Here is a 21887-nt window from a genome sequence, read left to right on the forward strand (position 1 = left end):
TTTTAAAAAAATTATTCTATGTGTGTGGATGTTTTGCCTGCATGTATGTATGTATACCATGTAGGTGCCTGGTGCCCATGGAGGTCACATCCTCTGCATCTGGAGTTATAGGCAGTTGTGAGCCTCCATGTGGGTGCTGAGCACTCTACCCATGTCCTCCAAAAGAGCAGGAAGTGCTCTTAACCACTGAGCCATCTCTCCAGGCTTTTTAAGGCAAAGACTGTTTACTACTGATCCATGTATCAGAAACTGACAAGCCCCTAAAATATACTGTAAAACATCATCTTCTTGGTTTTTATTTATGAAACAAAACTTTTACTTTATTCCAACACTTTCTTCAGAGGTAGACTTTGTTTTGATCTCAATGAGTTCTTCCACTCGAGCCAGAACACTTTCAATCAAGTCAAATGTGAAAAGAGCTGAATGTAGGACCTGAAATGCCAAGGAAAATTAGTCTTTTTGAGATAGGGTCTTGTGAAGCAGACCAGACTAGCCGACAACTTGCAATCCTCCTGTGTCAGTCTCCCCACTGCTGGGGTTCCAGGCCTACGTACACACACGTACACACACACACACACACACACACACACACACACACACACACACACACCTGTGTCATTAATGCTGCCTCTAAAACTTAGCACAGAACAGACCTCAGACTGGATGTAGCTTAAAATTTGGGGAGTTACCTTAAGTTGCATCTCCGGAGGCATGGAAGGGACCTCTTCTCCACCTACAGTCACAGAGCAGACACCTTGGCACATCGAGGCTGCTGTACAGGAAGAAGAAAGCATCTCACATTTAGCCACTACAGCTGTTCTCAGAGTTTCAGCACTCTGTGTGTGTGGTGCGGGGGTGAAACCCAGGGTCTTGAACGTACTAGGCAGATGCTTTGCTGCTGAGCTGATCCCCAGATCTCAGATTTTAGTTCATGTCTTTATTTACTTTGTGTGTTTATGTGTGGCGTGGTACCTGTGGGGGTCACAGGACAACCTGGAGGAATTGGCTCTCTTCTTCCACTTGGGTCCCAGAGACTGAACTTGGGTTTGGGGCTTGACAGATGGCAAGCCCCATACCCACTGAGTCACCCACTTGTCATCTTTCAGATTTTAATAATACATTTTCAAGCTACTTCAATCTTACTAATTTTAAAATATGTGTCAATGAGGTAACACCTTATAGAATATTTGTTATAAACAAAATCAAACACTAGAATTATGCAACATGTGAACTGATTCTTTCTAAAAACAGCTTTATTGGCTAAGAATCATTAGTTTAGTTAATAGCTTTCACTTTTATATAAGGTGAACATACACTAAAGTGTGATAGTTTGGGACTGGAGAACAGGCTCAGTGGTGAGAGCAGTTACTGCTCTAACAGAACCTGTGTGTTCCCAGCACACACGGAGGTCTAAAGCATCTGTAACTCCATTTCCAAGTGATCCAACACCTTCTTCTGACTTCTGTGGCTCATACATACATATGGTACACATAAATACACTTAGGCACACACACATATTTAAAAACAATATGATCATTTCAGAATCTGAATTTTAGACCTAATGGAAAATAAAATTGCATGCTACCAACCTTGGCTATTTCGTTGGCTGTTTTTGATTTCTGCTTCGTAATGTGCTTTTGACATATTAAGTCCTATATGAAGTGGCTTTAAAAAGTTATTTTCAATTTTTCCAAGTTCTGTCCATAATCCAGTCTGTTCAGAAGATTTAATGAACAAATTAGTTACTTGGTTCAGCACATACAGGATGCCTTCTGTTAATACACATGCGCTAGCTGGGAGAAACAATGACTGTACCGCGGTCCTGCTCTTTAAGCCACTATTAACATCAAGTTATGGTGTCGGTCCTAAGAACCCACTAAAACAGAAGTGTTCGGCACACTGCTCATCACTATTCTGCTTGAATAACTACTGGTTTTGAGGTCTGTGACAAAATTAACCGGGAGCATCCTATCACTTTCCATCTCCTACAAACCATCTCCACAGTGGCTCTACTTTAAGTCGGCCTCATCACTGGATGTATTACTTGGAGTGCTTGGCTATGGGTCACATTCCAGAAGATTTTTTCTCTTTCCTACTAATGGAGACTTTTAAAACTAAATTAATTTGTGTTTTCTTGATGGCCGCAGCAGATGGTCAGTTTAGCATTTTGTCATGTATCTGAGAAGTTTTCATGTCAAGATCACTTACAACTGTGGTACAAAAAAAGGGGCAGTAATGAAGTTTTTAACTTAATTTAAAAAAAAGAGAGAGAGATAAATACAAAACATTGATGGTATAAGACTTCCAGGCCTTATACACCAGAAAATACAGTTTATATAGGGAATTCAGTTATCCTTAACCATATCAATGAGATGGAACACACTTACTCTATAATGAGTTTATAGGGATCCTGTGTAACAACTGATAATAATGACTCCACACATCTTTTCCCTGAAATCTCTGTAGCACTCATACATTGTTGGCAGGAATGTTCATTTGTCCAGCCACTATAGAAATTGGTATCAAGGTTTCTCAAAAAACTAGAAATAGAACATGAATCAAAGCTAGCATATGTAGTGATTCCCACACACCCAGGTACATGATGCACTATTCACAACACCCAAGTTACAGCCCCAACCTCGGTGCCCAAAACTCGGGACACGAAGGAGTGTGGTGTGCACATAATCAGGTATTATTCTGTCACAAGGAGTCCAAGTGCCACTTCAGAAAAGTGGGTGAAACTGAAGTTAATTTTATGTGAAATATGATACTCAGACGTTATCTCTCATATGCAGAATCCAGGCTTTTTTTTCTCCTTCTAAGAAAAAGACATGAAAATAGAAGAGGAATATTTGAGAGAAGGACTGATGGAGGGAGGGAGGGAGGGAGGGAGGGAGGGAGGGAGGGAGGGAGGGAGGGAGGGAGCAGGCAGAGTGTGAAGGGAAGTTCACCGCGATGGAAGTATTCTAATGCCTCTGTGGAAATGTCACAATGAAACCCATGATTGGTCAGATAACATATGCTAGTAAAAGGAAAAAACAACAAACTATCTTTTAAAAACTTCTCTTATACTGCTGGAAAATGCAGAGGTCTAAATAAAACTAGATATGAATTCAAACTTCAAAAATATGCCTAACAGTTCATTCAACATCTGTGGATTTATTCTAGGAAAACAAAGATGTATTTTGTAATGATTGCATTGGAGAGGTGCCTTTAAAAACAATGTTCAATGAAAAAGAATGCAAGAATGTTTCATAACAGGAAAATGTCAAGTTGTCGTATATGCACATAATGGAAAACTACATAGCCATTAAATTTTTTCTTGAGTAAATATTGTTGAATGGGAGAAACTTTATATAGCATGACTTCATTCTCATTTAAAAGAGAAAAATGTGGCAGAGCACCCAGAGAGTATAATATCAACGAGGGGTGATGGGCCAGTGATTCCTGCTTTTATTTGTTTATTTTGTAAATTTACTTTGTGTGTGCATGTGTGCATGAATGAGGACAGGTGCTGTGCCATGGTGCCAATGTGGAGGTCAAAAAGGACAATTTGGTGGCACAGGCCTTTAATCCCAGCACTTGGGAGACAGAGGCAGGGGGTCTATGAGTTTGAGGCCAGCCTGATCTGCAGAGCGAGTTCCAGAACAGACAAGGCTACATAAAACACACACACACACACACACACACACACACACACACACACACCCCGGACAACTAGAGTTGATTCTTCTCTCGACACTTTGTGGGATGCAGAGGTCGAACTCAGATGGTCAGGCCTGAGTGCAGGTACCTCCACCTGCCAAGCTGTTTCTCCTGCGCACATACGTGTGTGCATGTCTGTGCACACCACAGCCCTGTGTGGAGGTCGGGGTAGACTGACTCGGGCCACCTTGCCGCCTGTTACTCATTGTCTCTTGTCTGTAAACAGAGGACCTGTTTTGTGGTTTTAATGTGCTTTTAGGGGCTTTCATGTTTGCTACACAACTCATGTGCTGCCACTGTTCTCACGTCTGTTTCCACCTCTCTCCAAGTCCTTTCATGTCAGCTCCTGTCTCTGTCTCTGTTCCCTTTTTAAGAACTTCTCCGCTCTGCTACCTGTAAGCTAAAAGCACAGCTCACCAGAACTGCTACTTTCAAGGCTGATTAAGTCGTTAATGACAATCAAACCCATTGCATTCACGAAGAACACCCTTAACACTTCTTTTTTCAAATGTGTATGAGGTATTTTTTTAATATACGTCTGTGTACCATATGTGTGCCTCATGCACAGAGGGGCGAGAAGAGAGCATTGGATCTCTTGGAACTGGAGTGGGTGCTGGGAATCAAACCCAGGTCCTTCACAAGAGTAGCCAGTCCACTTAACCACTGAGCCGTCTCTCAAGTTCCCAGGGGAACACTCTGTAGCCTACACTTAGCTTTATCAAAAGGAAATAACTTCCCATATCTATATAAAAGAAAAGATTAGTTATGGTCGAAGTCCTCTTACTCAAGAGGTAGCCATTAGCTAACACTTCAGGTGTTTAACATTTTTTATGTCTATATCACTTAATATAAAACATTATATATATAAATGATTGAAAGATGTTGGCAAATTACAGGCCAGCCAGAGCCACATAGTGAGAACCACATTTGAAACAAAAATCAAGATAAACAGTAAGTTGTAACTGGCTGGGTCTTACTAGGTTGTCCTAGAAGAGCAAGGGCGGGAGGGGGGGCGGGAGGCAGCCCCCCACCTCTGCTCTCAAGCGCCCTCTAGAGCTAAGAAAGACTTCCTGCGCACACACACCTTCCCGCAGGTGGGAATCCTGACAATCCTGTTGTCATGATGCCCATGCAAGACAAATTCTAGCTGGAATTCACAACCTGGCCTGTTGGCCCTCCCCGCTTCAACCAATACAAGGGTCTTACAATCTCAGAATTTGTGGTCATTGCTGGCTACATAGTGAGTTCCAGTCCAGCAGGGACAACTTGAGACCCTGTTTAAACACAACAACAAAAACAATAGGCCAGGAAGAAGGCTCAGTGGGTTAAGGCCTTCACTGCCAACCCCAACAATCTGAGTTTGATCCTGAGACCTACATCCCAAAATTGTCCTCTGACTTCCACTGGTGTGGGACGCCCAGCAGTGGGAGCAGGTGCTTTCTCTTAACGCTTTGACTGGCTTTTGGGAACCTATTCTTCATAATGGGCTGCCTTGTCCAGCCTTAATACAAGGGAAGGAGCTTGGTCCTACCTCAACTTGATATGCCGTGATTTGTTGACACCCATGGGAGGCCTGCCCCTTTCTGAACAGAAACAGAGGAATGGATGGGGCGGCGGGTGTGTGTGTGTGTGTGTGTGTGTGTGTGTGTGTGTGTGTGTGTAAAGGGAGTGGATGGGAGGAGAGGAGAGAGGGGAAACTGCAGTTGGGATGTAAAACAAATGAGTAATTTAATTACAAAACCATGAACTTACAAATAACAAAAAAAGGTATAACTGTAAAAATACTCCAGTTTCTTTCTCTTTGCCAACCTCGCCTCCCAAAAGCTGTAATTACAGGCATGAGCTATGGCATCAAGCTAAGGGCAATAATTTATTTTAATTTGTAGTCCGTAACATTAAAACATTGACTATTAAAAACACCCTTCAAAATTAGGCTAAAGAAAAGTTCTTTCACATGCTGTTCAGCATAATTCCAGTCTCTCCGATAATGAACTATACTGTTTTTAGAAGCATGTGGGAGTCAAGATGCTATGGAGGTAAAAATATATTCTTTGTCTTACATGAAAGTTACCAGATCTTTTTTAAAACACAAAAGAAATAAGTTTAAGATTTCTTTCATCTTTGATGTTAAAAAAGTAACAAGATTTTTACAATGTTTATAAAGATTAAACTTTGAAATCCTCACAATTGTCTGCCTTTCATTTCATATCCATGTCACTGATTTAACAATACTGAACTTTTTTGTTTTCTATCTTAATTATGCGTTAAAAATTCACTGGAGCCTACCTAACCCCACCAGACCTTTCTACACCACAGTGAAATAGGTTCTGGAACAGGTGGGAATCTCACAAGCACAGAGTCAGCCATAATAAAAGGAAGAAATGGAAGAGGGCATGGCCATCCCACTCTTGACCCTTCTCCTAACAGAATGCCTTATTTATTAAATGGTATCACGGAACCTTTACCCTTCAATAGTAAGGAATGTCCACCACCATTAGCCACGTGGCTCCACAGATTATGCAGTGGAGATGTTTCATTTCATTTCACTTTTCTATTGTGGTGCTAAGGATTGAATCCAAACCTCATGACAGACAATTATTCGGCCACTGAGCTACAATTCCAGTCCTGGCACATTTTAATTCTGAATAAACAGGCATCAGAAAACATCTGAGTGAGGAGTGCAGAGGGTAAGCACAGTTACAGCTCCACTTTAGAATAAACGTGATTCAAAACAAGTAACAACTATCTAAAGAAACCCAACAATAGAGGATGTGAGCTATAAAAATTAGAGATGGGAAATACTCGCCTGTAAGAGTCTAAAAATGACAGGAAACTGAGTGTGGGAGACGTGCTGAAAACCTGCAGGGGGCTAAGAGGGAGAACTTAGGAAAGTAAAGAGCTGGCTATGACTCCAGTTGGTCAGAAAGAAAGGTTATTACTCATGGACTGTTTTATTGACTTTATAAGAGAGTGGCTTTCTATCTCTTCCTGTGTGCCTTTCTGACTTTCTAGCTTTTCATCTTGTAGCACACCCAAATGGGCAAAAACAGGAACTGGTAGGGTTCCTCTGAGTAAAATGCCCACAATTCAACATCAACACAGTATCACTTTGTAACCTGTACGACAAGCCAGAACAGCACTTCTTGTTTTAGACATGGTCTTGCTTCGCACTGCAGGCTGGCCTGGAACTTGTGACCCTCCCCAGCCCTGTAAGTGCCACCATACAGAGGAGTCACACCTGGACAGAAGCTGTCAGTGACTTGTTAACCGCAGTGGCTAAATTTGCTTTTCCTCATTGTAACTGTTCTTAGGAATGTCTCCATTACAGACAGGCTGTTAAACTGCATACACGGCGTCAATCTGGCATTTAGGACTTCTATTATCATTTCCCTGGTATGGTGGCTTACAGCACAAAACAAATAAAAACCAGTATTCGGTTCCAATGGGGAAAAAATAAACCATTAAATAAGGCAGACCTCTAAGTGGGTATTCTTTCTTCATTATAAAATGTCCACACAAAATTGTTATAAGACATTACCTACAGGAGTCAGACATTACCTTCCTCCTCTAAGCAGGGACTTCTGACCCTGTGTTAGGCTGTACTCTACAGCAAGGACATCTGTCATTCCGAGTCAGTGAGGTTCTTTGTGTCAAGCAAATCCCATCACCTTGTGTATGCTCAGCCTTCCTGATTACGACAGGTAAACTCATACCTTCCCTAAGGACGCCTGCCAGGGCCCAAGGCCTGGTGCTGCTCAATACATATTGTAGTTTTTCTGTTCTTAAGAGAGTTCAACAGTTCACATGGAGTCACAGCCAATTTCCTTTTTTTTTTTTTTTTGGTTTTTCGAGACAGGGTTTCTCTGTGTAGCTTTGCGCCTTTCCTGGAACTCACTTGGTAGCCCAGGCTGGCCTCGAACTCACAGAGATCCACCTGGCTCTGCCTCCCGAGTGCTGGGATTAAAGGCGTGCGCCACCACCGCCCGGCACAGCCAATTTCTATTACTTTCTACTCTTGAGAAAATTACTGATCCTTCTTGTGAGAGAAGGGTTAATGAGAAGGGAAACAGAGTAGTTTTCTTTCAGCATTGTGAAGATGACACACAGCACCTGGCCAGGACAGTGGCCACCTCTGTCCGTGAGTGGTAGACCAGTGAGAAGAACATATGGGCACATCTGCCATGATGGCAAATTTGACACACAGCTGGATAAAACAGATCTACACAGCTACTCAAACAGCGACTGTACACGTAAAGCCTGTGCACGTCATCTATGTAAACTCACTTAGAAGAAAAACTGCTGCAAATACTTAACTCTGCCTGATGAAATATATGCTGAAATATTGGGACAAAATATACTGATGTCTATAGTTAACACTGAAATGCATCAAAAATTATAACGAGAGCTGGGCCGTGGCGGTGCACTCCTTTAATCCTAACACCGGGAGGCAGAGGCAGGTGGATCTCTGTGAGTTCAAGGCCAGCCTGGTCTACAGAGTGGGTTCTAGGACAGCCAGGGCTACAAAGTGAGATCCTGTCTTGGAAAAAAAAAAACCCACCCCATCCCCCAAAAAAACGAGAAACTGAGAGGAGAGAGATGCATGAGGAATCAAGTGGGACAGGTGGGTCTGTCGAATGAGCGCCTGCTGTTAAGTTCTTTCAGGTTTGCTGGACATTTCAATTTCCTTTTCACAATAAAAAAACATCTAGTTCAGACTAAGCATGAATAACAGGTCAAAGTACTGAGTCCACTAGGTTTGCTGAAGGTCCTGCTGCTGCTCAGACTCCTCACCTAAGTGTGACTTACTTAGTAAGTCTTCCTATCACTTTTTTAAAAAAAGAAATCCATACTAACATGATTCATGTGGTTACAGATAATAGGAGAGCAATTATTAGAATGGAGTAGGCAGAAAGGAGCTTAAACGTAAATGTGATTTTACTGTATGACATCTCCCTCAAGTAGTTTTCTATTTATTGAATACTTCTAATGAAGTGTTATTAAAAAAAATTCGACTTCCTACACCCCATTCAAAAAGTGCTGTGAACAAATGCATTTGTCATGTCTGAGGTGATATGTGATAATTTTATCTCATATAGCTCTGATTAAAACCCTGACCTATATACGAGTAGAAGAAGCTGAGTAAGAGGTCCGTGTGTTTGTGGAGCTCCAGAGGGTCAGTTAACACATGACTTGTAACTTATCCACCAGCAGGGCTGGGGGTCAATGTAATTGGACCATATAAGCTCACAGGGAGTGGCACTGTTAGGAGGTGTGGCTTTGCTGGAGCAAGTGTGTCACTGTGGAGGCGGGCTTGGGGTCTCATATATGGTCAAGCCATGCCCAGTGTCTCAGTTCACTTCCTGTCGCCTGGGGATCAAAGATGTAGGACTCTTGGCTCTGTCTCCAGCACCATGCCTGCCTGCATGCCACCATGTTTCCCTCCATGATGATAATGAACTCAACCTCTGAAACTAAGCCTGCCATGAAATGTTTTCCTTTATAAGAGTTGTCATGGTCATGGTGTCTCTTCATAGTAATAGAAACCCTGACTAAGACAAGGGCCTAGCAGGACTTCCTGCAAGAGAGCGGAGACAGGGCAGGAAAGCAGGGCAGATGTGAAGGCTGAGTGTGCCGGGACTGACAGCGGGTGTCAGAGTCAGTGCCAAGTTTTACAGCTGGGTATAAATGATAAAGCTGGCTTACGATAGTAATCAAGAAAAGCTGAGAAACTTAGACATTCTGAATATACTCACAGGTTCTTTTCTAAATAATTCACTTACTTGATTGTCATTTTCATTATCTTTGATAACCAAATACCTCAATAAATTTAACGAAGCCATAATCCTGTTAATTAAAAGATAATTTGTTATTTTCAGTATAAATTTATGTAATCAACAACTGCAATATATATAAAGCAAGTTAAAAGCTTGGAAATGCTGCTGTTAACACGTTTGCCGTGGAGACTACCCCACCCGTCTGTGGAGTAGTTCAGCTCACCCTGTCTGGTCTAAGTTCACAAGCTGAGCGTGACCCCTGCGCCCCAGAGACAGCCCCACTGTCCTCCAGACCACTGGTTCTTGTGTCCTTTGTTCATAAACACAGCTTTCCTCCACATCAATTCTAATGCACCAAAATTAAAAGTGTATGTTCTATATGGGAAAAAAAATGGACCTGAAAAATAAAGCCCAAATACATAATCCCTTTATAAACTGTTTTTGTGAGACTCTTAAATTTTAGTCACAAATGCTGTGGTTTCAAATCTCTGTGTAATGCTGAGTACTTCAAAGATAGAAAATCAGATAGAAAAATCAGTAAGTCACTGTCCTTGAGAGAAGAGGTTTGTTTCTATGTAAGTCACTGAGCAACAAAGAGGAAAAGCTTACATACATTTATGAACTAAATACAGATCCTAAAGTCACAGGAAAACATTTTCTTTGTTTAAGAAGTTTTCTTTTAGAGCCTAGTGGTGGTCACCTCACCTGTCTGAGTTCTGCAGTAAATCTGTTTCCGCCCCCTCAGGGAGAGACAGTACCAAGTCCAACAGAGAAATCAGCTGGGGTCCTGAAAACCATTTGTTACATGTTTTCTGAAAAGCAAAAGAAAGATTATGAGAAGTTTATGTAATAGCATCATAAACCTTATATAGTATAATAAGATGATATTACAAAAACTATAATATGTTTAACACACATACATTTTTAACTCTCATGTCTATGTACCCATTCACTTTCTAGTCATATGTGGATATCTTGCCAGTTTGAGAACACTGGGGGTCTTTTTTCTACATGGGGTTATGGATATTCACATACAGACCAAACTCAAATTGTTATTTTTCTGAAGTATATAGGACAACAAAAGCCATATTATCAGCCAAAAGAAGCAATATGGTTTAAGTTTATAGTTAACAAGTCTTCAAAATTCAGAGGGGCAGTGGTGTTTGCTTTTTAAATAGGGAATTATACTTTAATATTATAGACAGAAAAATGCTGTGGGTAAATCAATACTGATGTATGCTACATGTGAATAAATTAATAACTGACCCCTCACCTGGGTCTGTACTCTTACCTTAAATGTCTCATCAATCTGATTTTTGATATTTTGAATTACAAAGCCTTCAACACCCGAGTGATGACTTGTATTTAATAAGCACCTTGAAAGCATAATTATAACACATAAAATTATATTAAACTGCAATATAATTAGTGATAAAAAGTTTACAATTTTCAACTGGACCTTATATAACTTCTAAGAATATAAAATTCACAGTGGAGACAATTATCAATGTGGCCAGCTAACTATAAGTTATCTTAACAGTTTTTGTTTTCACTAACTGGTAAATTTTATGTACAACTGGGTCTTTCTAAAAAATTTTTTTTTAGTGTGTATGTACTTGTGTGTAGAGGCTAGAGAATGGGTGTCCTGTTCTATCTGTCGTATGTGTGTGTGTGTATACATGTATGTGTGTGTGTGTGTATACATGTATGTGTGTGTGCATGCGCGTGCGTGCGTGCCAGAGAACAACGGGTGTCTGTTCTGTTGGTCTCCTTATTCTTTTGAGACAGGGTCTCTCATGGTCCTGAGGCGAGGCTGGTACAGCAAGCCCCAGCCATCCTCCTAGTTCCTGCCCCTCTAACCTCCCCACCCAGCGTCGGAGTTAAAGGTGTATATGACCATGACCATCTTTGTTGTTGTTGTTTTGTTTTCTTTGAGACTTGGAGTCTCTGTGTAGCCCTGGCTGTCCTGAAACTCACTCTGTAGACCAGGCTGGCCTTCCTTAAACTCAGAGATCTTCCTGCCCCTGCCTACCAAGCGCTGGGATTAAAGGTGGGCACCACCACCAACTGGCTACACACCTGGTTCTTCATGTTGATTCTGGAGATCTGAACACGGGTTCCAATGCTTGTGAAGGTGTTCTTACCTACTGAGCTACCTCCTCAGCCATCAGATAAGAAATTTCTGTTAAACCAAATTCTAATCTTTTCATGCATGTAATTATAATTTAACATGGCAAGAATGGGGACCAGTGTAACCTAAAAACTTTCAGAATTGTTCCCTATAACAGTAGACTAATGCTGGCTTACTTGAGAAAGGAAACCTGATGACAGTGTAATGGCTGAAATCTTCAGTGTCCCCTAAAGGCTCATGTGCAAAAGTCCTGGTTCTTAGTGGTGGTGGCATCTTTAGGAAATGGGACCTCACGGAAGGAAAGTAGGTCACTAGGGCATGTGCTTAAAGAAGGGACCGGGACTCTGACCCTTCCCACCCTTCTGTGCCTGTGCCCCTGGCCATGAGGGAGGTAGCCCTCCCGCTGCCGACACACGACCATGATGCTCTGTCCCAAAGTAACAGAGCCAACTGCACAGACTGAGGCCATGAGCCCATGATGGGAAGCTACCAAGAAGGACTAAGGAAAAGGGATCTACTGACAGAGTACAGTGGAGCAAAATAAGGAACTTGGTATAAGATCTAAAGGCTAGGGCTGTGTAAGCCAGGCCTGACTCTTATCAGAAGTGAAGGCCTGGACAGGCTTGAGGATGCTAGCACTAGATACACCCAAAGACCTTTTAGCATTTCAATATTGCTTAAATTGGTTTGCAATTCATTCTTAGTACCTACAACAGGGTAAAGCAAGCTAAGGTCTGCAGGCTGATGTTAGCCTGATGTTTATGCCAGTGTTGTTAGAATACACCCACTTCCTAATATAAGAACAGTGGAATTTCCATGCAAAGTGTATGTATGGCCTTATAAAGCCTGTATTTATTATTTAGCCTAAAATGTTCTAATCTTTAACTCTACTAGTAAGATCTAAGAGTAACTTAGAGTGACTGACCTGTTAAGTTACAAATCTTTGTGGCACCCTCAGTTTCAATTATAAATAATGGAAGATTATTGAACTCTGTAAGGTTCTAGCAGGAACAATCAATCTCAGTTATTCTTTTAAGACTGCTTACGTTTACAGTATTTTAATCAAACTAAAAATTACACAATGCTACTCACATAATACACTTTATATGTTTCCAAAATACTTGATAAGCTGATTCTTTAGCTCTTACAGATACTGAACAATACTGTACAAATAGCGTACCTTCAAATAACTACATGACATTAGTAGGTTTTGATCAGCCATACACTTAGTAATTAGCCATGGGCTATATTTTGAAATGTATCCTAAAAGCTTATGTGTTAAAGACTGAGTGCAGCTGACAGACTTCTGTGAAGTGATTAGATCCTGAGGGCTCAAACCAATCAACAGATCAGCCCTTGATTGAGTCATAATAGAATGGTATTCTTGAGAGATGGAAACTAGGAGGTCGAACCTCATGCAGGAAGTAGGTCTCTGGAGGCATGCCGTGAAAGGGTCTATCCTGTCCTTGGTCCTTCCTGTGGGGTGAAGGGCTCTGTTCCATTATCTCCTCCATACACCTCCTCCACGTGAGCTCATCTCACACAGGCCCGCAGCACAGGATCCAACAAGAGACAACACACTGGGCCCAAATAAACCTCTCTCCCTAAGTTGCTTTCTCAATTATTTTGTCAGGGCAATGACAGGTGTCCAGCTCACCAGCCTGATACATACCTAAACAATGTGTATTTGCCTTGTGAGTCCAACTTGTCAATATACAGCTGAAGCATAGCTAAACCTTTTTTCCTCTGAAATGAAACAAATAATACTATTACACAAAACATTAAAAATTAAATTATTTATTAAAATTTCTCACTGTGACTCATTAGTTAGTCCCCAAAATCACACATACCAATGTCTCAATGGGGCAAAGTGTCATTACTTTGACTAAGCCCTAGAAATAAAGAAAAAAAATTAATTAGGTATAGATTCTGACTCCAAAGAAAGTTAAATTACTACTAGATACAAACTAAAAGTTGAGAGAAAAGAGAGCAGAGAAAGGAGACATACAAGCTGAGGAGATATGCTCCCCTGGCCTTCACTGTTATATCTACAGCAAACTAACTACAGTTTTTTCACAGCACAAAATGAGATGTGACTAAGTGTGATTTTTAAAGTGAATGGTAATTTTCAATTATGTATAGAATAACAAGAAAAGGTAATCACCAGGCAGTGGTGGCACATGCCTTTAATCCCAGCACTTGGGAGGCAGAGGCCACGCCATGAGTTTGAGGCTAGCCAGATTTACAGAGGGGTTCCAGGACAGCCAAGGTTACACTGAGAAACTTTGTCTTGAAAAAAACAAAACAAAGAAAAGGAAATAAAATATTCAGACGTATAATGCATTCATTAAATATAATCAAGCTTATGTAGTAGCAAAAGACGCTCCTTTCTATTTAAATATTAAGAAATTTCTACACTCACAGCTAAAATCCTACATAGCAAATGAAGAGCTCAGGCAGGTACACCACAGGAGGTCAACAGGGTGGAGACTGAGTGTGTAAGTCAGGAAGGTCAACAGGGTGGAGACAGACTGAGTGTGTAAGTCAGGAAGGTCAACAGGTTGGAGACAGACTGTGTAAGTCAGGAAGGACAACAGGGTGGAGACTGAGTGTGTAAGTCAGGAAGGACAACAGGATGGAGACAGACTGAGTGTGTAAGTCAGGAGAAGGTCAACAGGGTGGAGACAGACTGAGTGTGTAAGTCGGGAAGGACAACAGGGTGGAGAACCGCAGGCGTATGTTACCACAGCAGAGTTCAGAACAGGCAAGCAGCTGTCTAGTATTTGAATATATATCCTGCTTACCTGAGGCACAGCAAGAAAGCTCTTGATTTCTAAGTACTGATAAAGTAGGCTGTTGTCTTCCAGTCTCAATAAGCTATTCTCCAGAAGTTCCTGCAGATGAAGATGATGCACATACACACAAGGTGAAGTTGACAGTGATATTTGTGATTTTTACTATTTATAATGCTTGCAAACAGGCTGGTAAGATGGTTCAGCAGAGAAAAGGGCTGACCTGAGCCTGATGACCTGAGGTCCCAGAACACATACAATGGAGAGAACTGGCTCCTACAGGTTGTCCTCTGACCTCCACAAATGCACACACACACACACACACACACACACACACACACACACACACACACACACAATGGTAGCAAACAAATCTTACCAATCCTTTGGAGAAAATAGACTGTTCTGTTCTGAAAGAAAACATTAAAAGTTATCACTATGGTTTTATAATTTTTAAGAATGGTTCCTTACTTTAGGAGAAACAAATAAAAACTGAAATACAAGGTCTTTTATAGCTGGAATGACTGGTGCACACCTGTAACACGAGCATTGGGAGGCTGAAGCAAGAGGATCTAGCATTAGACAACAACCAAAGTTCATTGCAAGACTGTTTCAAAATTAATTAAATGGTATGTATGTTAAGGAGAAATTCTGTTGAACAATCAATCATACCCCTTTTTGTTGCTTTTTGCCACAGGGTCTCAGGTAGCACACCTTGGCCTCAACACTTGGTGTTGCTAAGGATGAGCTTGAACCCTGATCCTCCTGTTCCCACATGTTCCCTCCTGTTCCCACAGTTCCAAGGACTGTTCAATGTTACAATTTAATCCTGAGATTTCATCTAAAGGATCTTACCTTTGCAGAAACACGTCAATGTGTTCCATGTTCATCTGCAAAAGGTATGATGGGCTAAAATAGGAAAGAATAAAAAAAGGTGTTTAGAATCAGCAATTTATTCTCCTCAACCACTGATAGAGGTCAAACCAAGGCTTCACACATGCTAGATAAGAACTCAATACTGGTCTCCAATTACAGCCCCAAAATCTCTCTCTCACACACACATTTAGAAGTTTTATACACATTTGAATTCTATTCCCTCCAGAAAACACACGTTGGAGTCATAGCCTCCAGAATTTTGGAGTTAAGGTTTTTATAGAGTTAGAATAAAGTGAGGTCTTTGGGGTGAGCTCTAGTCCAGTACCTCGTGTCTATTCAAAGGAGAATTCAGGGGCCAGAGGAATGGCTTGGTGGTTAGGAGGTCCCACTGCTTTGGAGAGGCCTTGAGCTCAGCTCCCAGCACTCATGTCAGGGGGCTACAGCTGTGTCCAACACCCGCCCCACAGGCTCCAGTGCCCACTTCTCACATTCACATACCCACAGACAGACAGACACAAATAAACGTAATTAAATAAATCTTTTTTAAAAAAGGAAATTAGAGAGTTGCATACAGGAAGGATGATGTAAGAATGTGAAGGCAAAGACCCTCAAAGACCCAAATGCCAGATAAGCATGGGAGATCCTTCCTCCAAGCTGTCACGGGGAAGAGGGAATTTCAGAAGAGTACCTTCGTCAGACTGGCTGTGACTGTGTCTGTGAGAGGTTACTTTGGTTAATGTGGAAAGGGCCCAGCCCACTCTGGGGAGCACCATTCCCTAAGTGCATGGGTCCGGGCTGTGTTAGAAAGCTGGCTGAGCATGAGCTACTAAATGACAGTGTTAAAACAGGAAAGACTCGTGCCCCGATTTCCGTCAAAGATGTAAGCCAAATAAACCCTTGGCTCAGAAAGCAACCCTCGAAAGGAAACAACTTCCTGACACTTTACCCACACAGTCCAGCCTCTAGAACTGGAGTAACGTTTCTTCATTCTGACAGCATTTCGCTGTGGCAGCCCTATTGACTCTAAAGGCCATTCAACTGACCGCTTTCAGCAGTGTGCTGGCTATAGGCCTGTCGCAGACAGTCATGCAGCCTTTCTTAGTAACGTATGACCTGCTACTTTAGTTTCTTTGGGGTTTTTATCATGAAGGGGTACTGAATTTTTTCAAAGGATTTTCCTGTATCTAACAATTACATTAGACAATCATGTGATATTTGTCCTTGAGTGTAGCAGAAATCTTAGATGGTCTTATTAATAAAATCAAACCTAAGGCCAAGTATTGGGGTGAGCAATGGAAGATCAGAGACACAGAACAAGCCACAGCTAACCTCACCTGGCCAACTTCTCAGCTGATCCTGTTTCCTTAGACTGGAAGCCTCTGAGTCCTCATCCGAATGGCTCTCAGCTGAACTGTGCTGCTCAAAACCTAAAGGCTTAACCAGCCAAATGCTTCTAGTTTCTGGTCCTCACGCCTTATATACCTTTCTGCTTTCTATCACCACTCCCTGGGATTAAAGGCTCGATTTCTGGGATTAAAGGCGTGAGTCACCATGCTTGGCTGTATCCTTGAACACATGGATCTCTGCCTCTGGAATGCTAGGATTAAAGGTGTGTGCTATCACTGCCTATCCTAAGTATCTAGTGGCTATTCTGTTCTCTGACCCCAGATAAGTTTATTAGGGTGCACAGCATCTTGGGGAACACAATACCACCACACTTTAGTCATTATAAGCATGTCCTGTGTTAGGTTTACTGATGTATGCTGAACCACTTTTCATATCTGAAATAAGACCAACTTGTATGATCTTATTATGATAACTGAAGAATTTGCTTTGGAAGCATTTTGTTGAGTATTTCAGGAACTAAACTAAGCAAGGAAGCTGGGTTGTTTTCTTACTTTTGTTTTTTTATTCTGTTGTTGTCTTTGGGGGATTTAAAAAATGTGTTAATTGTGTGCAGGCCTGCACATGGGTACAAGCACATTATGACACTGACGTGGAAGACAAAGAACAACTTTCTGGAGTCAGTTCTGTTCACTTCAGGTCCTAGGACTCAAACTCAGGTGGTCGGGCCTGGACGACAAATGCTTTTATCTGCTGAGCCATCTCCATCCATCTCCATGAGCCCATCTCTGGCTTGTTTTATGTTTGTTTGTTCTCTTTTGGTTTTTCGAGACAGGCTTTTCCTGTGTAACAGCCCGGCTGTCCTGGAACTTAGCTTTGTAGACCAGGCTAGCCTTGAACTCACAGAGACCCGCCTGCCTCTGCCTAATGCTGAGATTAAAGGCTGCGCCACCACGCCCAGCTATTTTGTTGTTTTTAATCAGTTTTGATATTTAGTTCAGATTCCCTAGAATTCACTATGTAGCCCAGGCTGGCCTACAATTCATGATCCACCTCAGCCTCCCAAATTTTGGGATTACAAGTATCACCACACCTAGCCAGTTATCTTTTACAATAGAATTCTTACCTGGTCTTGGTATCAGGATATTATTTTAGAAGAATGAATTTAGAAGCGCTCCTTCCCTTTTTACTTCTGTAGTTTAAGGATGATTTGTGTTAGTTCTCTGAGCATCTGGTAAGCATCAGGAGTGGATCTGTATAGCCCTGGGCTTTTCTTCATTGGGAGATGTTTTTACTGATCTGTTTAGGTTCTTAGTATTGCCTCAGTTCAATTTAGGTAGGTCACAGATGTCTAGAAGTATACTGACTTCTACATTTTCCAATTTATTAGACTATAAGTTTTCAAAATAATTCATAGTGATCCTCTGAATTTCGGTGGTGACATCACCACTTTGTATCTAAATTTCACCATCTTCTTAGTTAGTTTGGTTAAATGTCGGCTTTTCAGAGAACCAGATGTCTCAGGGCCTCTTGTATTGTTCTGTTAGACTCCACGCCATTTCTTTCCACACTGATATTTAGTTTCATCTAATAAATTTGTTTGGGCTAATTCTGTTTGCCTAAGACCTTCAAATACATCAAGAAGTTATTTACCTGAGATTTCCCTTCACATTAAACAAGATTTACTTTTATTTATGTGTATGTTGTGGGAGCCCGTTCTCGGGTTCCTCGTGGCTTTACCCAGCAGGTCCACATGGAGGATGATTAGGACCACGAGCCTGAGTGCAGGTGTCTGAGATGGTCTGCACTTGGCTGTGCTGGGGAGGAGGTCTTTTGCTCCACCCCTTGGCGTCTCTATACAAACCCTGGGGCAGAAACAGTCGGGGCCGTTGGAAAAAGTTCCAGGCCCTCTCGAGGCTATCCTTTATTTTCTATCTGTTTATCTCCACAATATAAATCCTTCTATCTAATATTTCCTGCTGCTCACACTCAAGAAAACTCTGGGGAGCTGTGGGGTTGGTGGGTAAACGCCCCACAGTATGTACACATGTATGTGGGTGCCCAGAGGCCAGAAGAAGACATAGGATACCCTAGGACTGGAATTAAAAGCAGTTTGGGAATGACCTGACATGGTGATGGGATCAGAACCATTGGTCCTCTGAAAGAGCAGCAAGCACTTTTAACACTAAGGTAGCTTCCTAGCCCCTTATGATTTTTAATGTAGGACTTACAGCTACAGGCTTCCCTTTCAGAACTGCCTTTGCTATATCCTAAAGTGCATGGTAGGTGTCGTCTGTTCTGTTCTGTTTTTCAGTTGATTCTAGAAATTTTAAATTACCCCCAGTTTCCTCAATGATACACTGATTGGTCAAAAGTGTGTTATGTAATTAATCTCCAGGTGTTTGCCTATTTTCTATATTTCTGCTATTGATTTCTAATTTTATCACATTATAATCTGATAAAAGATATTCTTGTTTTTTAAATTTGGTTAAGACATGTTTTACAGCTTAGAATGTGATTTCTTTTTAGAGAAAGTTTCACAGCTGCTGAGAATGTATATTCTGAAAATGTTGAGGTCTAATAAGTAGCTTGGAGCTATGATATAGCTTCACTAACATTTCTGTTAGTTTTTCTCTCTGAGTGACCTGTCTACTGATGAGACTGGATGCTGAAATCTACCCCCTATTGAGGACTTATCCTGCTTATAGTACTGTCTGTTTTATGAAATTATATGTATCAACATTTGTTACATATATATTTATAATTATTACATCTTCTTAATGGCTTGTTCAATTATTTTGGCTTGGGGTCTATATTGTCAGATACAAGAACAGCTAGTCCAGCTTACTTTCAGATTCCACTTTTTTAGAATACTATTTTCCATATTTTAAGTCTATGTGGGATCCATCAATCTCTCCTCCTCTGTCCGTCCGTCTCTATTTCTTTGAGATAGGGTCTCACTGTATAGCACTCATTAGCCTAAAATTTACTGTGGATGGCCTTGAACTCACAGAGATTTGCCTATTTCTGCCTCCCAAGTGCTGAGTGTTTCTTAAAGATAGAAAATAGTTTGGGACCAGAGAGATGGTTCAGCAGTTAAGAGCACATATTGTTCTTGCAGATGACCTGAGTTGAGCTCCCAGGACCACCACTTCTAGGGGAATCTGTAACTCTGGTCTCTTTGGGTACCTGCATTCACATGCCCATATGCACACATAAACACAATTTAAAAAAATTTTTTTTTTCTGGAGCTGAGAATCGAACCCAGGGCCTTGTGCTTACTAGGCAAGAGCTCTATCACTGAGCTAAATCCCCAACCTCTAAAATGTTTTTAAATGATAGAAACTAGTTGGATATCACTTTAAGCCAATCAGTTGATCTGCGTATTTTATTTAGAGGATTAAGACAGTTTACATTTAGGGTTATTAATTACTGAGAGGTGTATGGCTAATTCCTGTTGTTTTCTTGATTAAGGTACTGTTTTCTTTTTAACTTAGCTTGTTTTGGAGGTTTAGTGATTCTCAGTTGGTCTCTGGTTTTCTTGTGACTTATTCTTCTTCCCCATGCTTCTATGGCTGTCACCTCCTTCTCGGTGTGCAGGGTTGCCTGCTGCACCTCTTCAGTGCTCACCTAACGGTCCTGACTTTAGCTTGGGATGAGCTCACAAGGTCTTTATTTCAACCTAAATCTTGCTGGATATAGTAAAATTTTTGGAAGCCATTTACTTTCAGCCTGAAATATATCATTCCATGACCTTGTCTGTCCCCTTTTGCTGAGGGGCCTGATGAGTTTCTGATGAATTTGCCTTTGGAAGTAGCTTGGTACTCCACTCTTGTAGCTTTTTATATTGTGTTTTTTTTTTTTTTTTCTTCTTCTGTTCACTGGTGTTTTAGCTAAACTGTCCTATGGAGAGTTTCCTGTATGGCCATTCTAACTGCCTCCTGTGCTTGGATGTAACTTTCTTTCTATAGATTTTATAAACCTCATTAAAAACTTAAATTCTCTGGCATTTCAATCACTTCACTATCTTTGGAACTGTTTACTGAAGTGATAACTTCTCTGGGTCTTTTGAGCCGGCTTTCTCTTAAGTCTCAGTCTCCACCAGTCTCAGTCCCTACACTACATGGAGTGTTGGAAAATGGTGCAGGAATAGAGTTGTGTAAGAAGTCTGAGTGCTTCTGAGAACACTCCAAGAGAACAAGACAAGAGTCTGTTGGCCTCAGTTTCTTTAAAGCATGGAATTTTTCTTGGAATATGTTTTCCTGCTTCTCCCGGGTGTACTGGATAGGAGTAAGTTTACTTCAGAACACTCATTATTGTTTGCTGGTGTATTCAAATAAATGTTTAAATCATCCTTTATATACCTCTATGGAAAAACATGTTTGTTTGTTTGCCACATATGGCTTGTCCTTGTGACTGTACACAGCTTGAATTCATGAGAACTTTACTTAACCCTCAGAGTATAAACTGTTTGAGGCTCTGAATAAACTTAGCTATTGCATGAGACTTTAGTCCGCCTCATTTATTGGGTCCATTCTCTGAGGTCCCACTAGAGCAGTGACAATGGAGGACAGCAAACAGGCCACAGTAATGACAACAAACCCACAAATATTTAATTACAGAAGAAAAACATTGAAAACAACCATACTCCCAAAATAAGTATAGATAAGAGTTAGATGTCTAGAGGGTTGGAATTACAAAGCTGGAAGTATAAATAAGTGATAAAAAAGAAGAGAACAAAGAAGGTAAGAAAGAGGATTGTAGGAAGAGCAGAAACACCCACAGGATAAAGTAATGTTGAGGGAATGCAATACAACTCGATCAGACAAAGAAACCCATCCTTCCTATCTTGCTGAGAGGTGGTGGAGTCTTTGCTTCCCCTGGAGTCCACACTGCCTTTCCTGCTAGCCACGCATGCTACTATCACTGCTGCTGGCCTAAATTCTTGCCAGTGTTCTCCACAGGTTGGCCCAGCAACCTGGCAAGTTGAACCTCCTTTCATTTCCCTGCTAGCTGAGACTAAGAAGCACTTTGTGGATGCTCTTCTACCGGGGGTGTGGCGTGGGAAATGCCCAAGCAGCAGCTGTTTCCACCGAGGTCTGCAGAGCTGACTGTAGAAAGCATCTACGCTGGGAGGAGAGGAGGCATGGCCACTGAGTGACCCACACACCCGGCCACACTCGTCCGGTCTGCACCCCGAGCTGATTTCACTCACTGCGTTTTACTCCTCGGAGGTAAAGATGCAGTTCCCAGCTGTAAGTCCCT

At 41.5% G+C, this 21887-nt stretch overlaps 1 protein-coding gene across 5 annotated transcripts in view; it reads right to left on the reverse strand.

Moving 5' to 3' along the window:
- Window positions 1-268: 268 nt before the first annotated feature.
- Window positions 269-21887, reverse strand: part of Glmn (glomulin, FKBP associated protein) — a 40458-nt gene continuing 18839 nt past the window's right edge. For 3 of the 5 annotated variants that reach the window (XM_006985825.4, XM_016004348.3, XM_016004347.3), the window contains exons 9-19: window positions 15258-15311; window positions 14782-14812; window positions 14415-14504; window positions 13461-13502; window positions 13283-13356; window positions 10771-10855; window positions 10185-10291; window positions 9486-9549; window positions 1590-1713; window positions 690-772; window positions 269-432 (exon numbers count right to left, since the gene is read on the reverse strand). In XM_006985825.4, coding sequence (XP_006985887.2) covers window positions 316-432; window positions 690-772; window positions 1590-1713; window positions 9486-9549; window positions 10185-10291; window positions 10771-10855; window positions 13283-13356; window positions 13461-13502; window positions 14415-14504; window positions 14782-14812; window positions 15258-15311 — 871 coding nt within the window. In that variant the 3' untranslated portion in view covers window positions 269-315. The remainder of the gene's footprint in view (window positions 433-689; window positions 773-1589; window positions 1714-9485; window positions 9550-10184; window positions 10292-10770; window positions 10856-13282; window positions 13357-13460; window positions 13503-14414; window positions 14505-14781; window positions 14813-15257; window positions 15312-21887) is intronic. The other 2 variants (XM_016004349.3, XM_076546933.1) reach the window with 1 other exon arrangement.

This window comes from Peromyscus maniculatus, chromosome 10 (genome assembly GCF_049852395.1).
Source record: "Peromyscus maniculatus bairdii isolate BWxNUB_F1_BW_parent chromosome 10, HU_Pman_BW_mat_3.1, whole genome shotgun sequence".
In the NCBI taxonomy this organism is placed as follows: Eukaryota; Metazoa; Chordata; class Mammalia; order Rodentia; family Cricetidae; genus Peromyscus; species Peromyscus maniculatus.